We start from the raw sequence: 3,308 nt of genomic DNA, 5'->3' as shown, positions 1-3,308 counted from the left end.
TTATTTAGACAGAGATCTTGACCCCCGCAATGTTCAGCACAAAGTTGTGCCGATGGAGAAATACCAAGGCGAATGAATTCTTCAGAATCTTTTGATTTCTTTAAGGAGACCCTTTCAGAATTCAGTTTTCATAACAGCATTTCTGTTAAGCAGTTAAGTTACTGTAATCAACAGGCCTTACAGATAAAGCGCACAATGGTTTTATCAGGCTGCTCCCTGTGTGTGTGTGTGTGTGTGTGTGTGTGTGTGGAGTGCTTAGGGACTCTCTAATACGTTGGGCTCGGAGGGGCGGTGCGTCTGTCTGCTTCACAACTGCTGATGTCACCGACTGGGAGTGAGTCCCGGCAAACTCACACCCCACACTGCCTCCATAAATACCCTACCGCTCATGCTCTACGGCACTCACTCAGCCTAACGTTCAAGCCTGAGCCGCTCCACAGAAACAGTGCGCACCGAACAACTCCCCTTACCGAGTTGGAGGGCCACAGCTGGAGCAGAGACACTATACTCTACAGACACAAAGAGCTAAGATGTCTTCCTACGTATCCTCTGAATGCCGCCGGGTCAGCCCATCCGTCCACGGCAACAAGTTCGACACGGCTCACCGCAAGAAAGCCGTGGCCAACATTTTCGAGAACGTCAACCAGGACGCGCTGATGAGGCTTTTCCAGAAAACGGGCGACATGAAGGCGGAGGAGAGAGTGAGGAGCATCTTCTCCTACACACAGGATCCGGAGGAGACGGCCCGGGCCCTGATGGCTCTGAAGCAGCGAAAGAAGGACAAGTTCCTGCAGATTGCGGGGATGGTGCGGCAGATGTTCAAACTGCGCTGACTGTGTTTTAGCAGTTTCACCGCCTTTGTCTCTCTGTGTGTCGGCTCGTGTGTGAGCCGAATGTTGAGAACACTCCCGGTGTGTCTGGGCTGCTGCCGCAGGTGTGGCTCACCTGTCGCCTGGAGACGAGCGTCAGGTGCCGAAGGAAAAAAGAAAGCTCAGCCGGCGGCGTGCGGCGGCTGTCGCCTCATGGACGGAGGGGACAGCGCGGAGTCCTGCCCGGAGCGGGCTGGAGCGACATGAACTAAGTGGGAATATGAAGGGAATACATTTAAGTCTTCATGCAGACTTGAATTCACTGATGCACTCTTGTGGGTGCGTGACTGTACTGATGCAAATCGCTGTGCTGATGATGGCGCACAGCTGCAGTGTGAGACTTCATGGTGCCCTGGAACCTGCCTGTATGAATGCCTATCCTGAACACATGCCTTGTCCCTCAGCTTTACTTTGTTGTACGACTACAAGTTATTAGTGGCCAATGTGTTATTGTCACCAACATGTCTCAGCACAATGAACTGCATTTATGAAAAGTTCCTTTTGTTTGTAATTTTATAAAATAAATTATTTTGTTGTATACTATAACTGAATCCTTGTTCGTCTTTCTTACACGTGTCACACATGGTCTTTGGTAACCACCAATCAGGGCACATCAGGTCAACATTTGTGGCACATTAGATTTGCGGGCTTAACACTGTTATACTGCATTAGAGTATACATGGGACATTTTAAGTGTTACAAAACAGTCTGGAGTCTACATGAAATACTTTTAGCTTTTTAAAAAAAATGACATCACACTCAGAGCTTGACCTATGTGCTCAGCGTTAGTCACACACAGGGAAAACCCTCATGTCAGACACAATTCAAGTTACCATAGAAATGGGTAAATAATGATGTAAATGACCTTTGTCTTTGACGTTAAGTGCAGGTGGATGGATCACAGAGTAGTGTAACAGCTTGTGTGTGTAGAGTTGAGTCATGTAATCTAGGATAGGGTTTATTTCTTAGTGAGCAAACAAAACAACAAAAAAAGACACTATCAGCACATTTCTACCTCTAATGTTCTTCACTGTGACACAGCAGAGGGCATTCAAAGAGGATAGAGTTACTCACGAGAGGACGTGGTTAACCTTCACTGGGTTTCCCTCACAGCTCTTTACCAGACCGGTGTAAACCAGTTTGGCTCAGGCTAGAATGGGAGGGTAGGGAGGTGAGCAGCTTTCTCCACAGCTTTCTCCACACAGTGTATTTTACACTGGACTCTATTTAATCATGCAAGGCTTCTAGATAAGAGCTTGTCTAAGTAGCATTAGAGGGTTTAGATGAATTGAGGGTTTGACTCCTCACCCTCTGATTCTTTATCTTCAAGTTAACCATAAATGAGCCCTTTATTAAGACAATCACCCACTCCATTAACATCCAAATTTCAAATCATTTTTGCTGGTTTTTATATCTGTGGTCTATGGTAGGCCGTGTATGTAGGCTTAGCTGCAGACACACAGATCACTCTGCCTGCTAATCTCCTTGCTCTGATAGTCCCTCTACCGGCTCAAACCAGTTCCCTGGGTTGTTTTTCATGACGACATCTTAGCTGCAGGCGCTTCTCGCATGTGCTTACAGTTAAGGGAAATGTCAGTATCAGTCACTCTAAGGTGTGGAGCTCTCAGGTGAGAAATCACCTGTGACGGTGGAAAAAGGAGTGCTTGTGGGCTTGCGAGGGAAAAAAAATCAACTCACACGGCCTTTAAATTGACTCCTTGGCAGCTTGTAATGATAATACAGAAATGATGAAAAAATGTAATCGTATTAATCTGTACAATAAAGACATGTAATTGAAGTACATAAAGTTTTTTAATTTGACTGCTTAAGTCAATAAAATTAATGATACTGATCAGAGTTATTATAGTTCTGTATTTTCTAATCCCTTGTTCAATCCATTCATTCATTTTGACTCTTTGTTTTTATTTGGTTTCCAGAGAGGATTTTCTTCTTTCAGATTCGTTTTTCTTGTTGGAAAATGTTTATTTTGGTTTAGTTTTTATCATTTTCAGTGTTAGTTTTTAGTTTTATCAATTATTATTGTACAAAGAGCATATGTCAGAGACAAGTCTTAGCAAAATCAGTACCTGTATTATAATAAACAAAATAAACATAATTTTATAAGCAGCTGACTCAAAGGGCAAGATCTAAATAAATCTAAAACTAAACCAAACTAAAATATACTAAAACTGAGGATGTTTCCTTTAGATATTTTAAATTTTATTTTAGTTAGTTTTCCAAGTTTACTCAGTCATCTCACATGTGTTTTAGTCTAGTTTTTGTTTTTGTTTTATTTTATTTAACTGATTTTTAAAAAAACATGTAGTTTTAACTTTTAGTTTAGTTTTAATTTACTAAAATAACCTTGATTGAGTGAAAATGTTGTAGACATTAATTTATTTGGCAGTGAACTTAATTTAAAGTTTCCACAGCTAATGT

The 3,308-nt window shown here is 42.3% G+C and overlaps 1 protein-coding gene across 1 annotated transcript; it reads left to right on the top strand.

Annotated features, from left to right (window-relative positions):
* Positions 1 to 385: 385 nt before the first annotated feature.
* Positions 386 to 1,388, top strand: tcima (transcriptional and immune response regulator a). Its single transcript, XM_063489792.1, has one exon. It carries the CDS (start codon positions 531 to 533, stop codon positions 831 to 833), a length of 303 nt encoding a protein of 100 aa, XP_063345862.1. The 5' UTR covers positions 386 to 530; the 3' UTR covers positions 834 to 1,388.
* Positions 1,389 to 3,308: the final 1,920 nt, after the last annotated feature.

This window comes from Pelmatolapia mariae, linkage group LG12, assembly GCF_036321145.2.
Source record: "Pelmatolapia mariae isolate MD_Pm_ZW linkage group LG12, Pm_UMD_F_2, whole genome shotgun sequence".
Lineage (NCBI taxonomy): Eukaryota > Metazoa > Chordata > Actinopteri > Cichliformes > Cichlidae > Pelmatolapia > Pelmatolapia mariae.
Note: the sequence above shows the minus strand (reverse complement) of the source record. Positions and strands in the feature narration are given on the sequence as shown.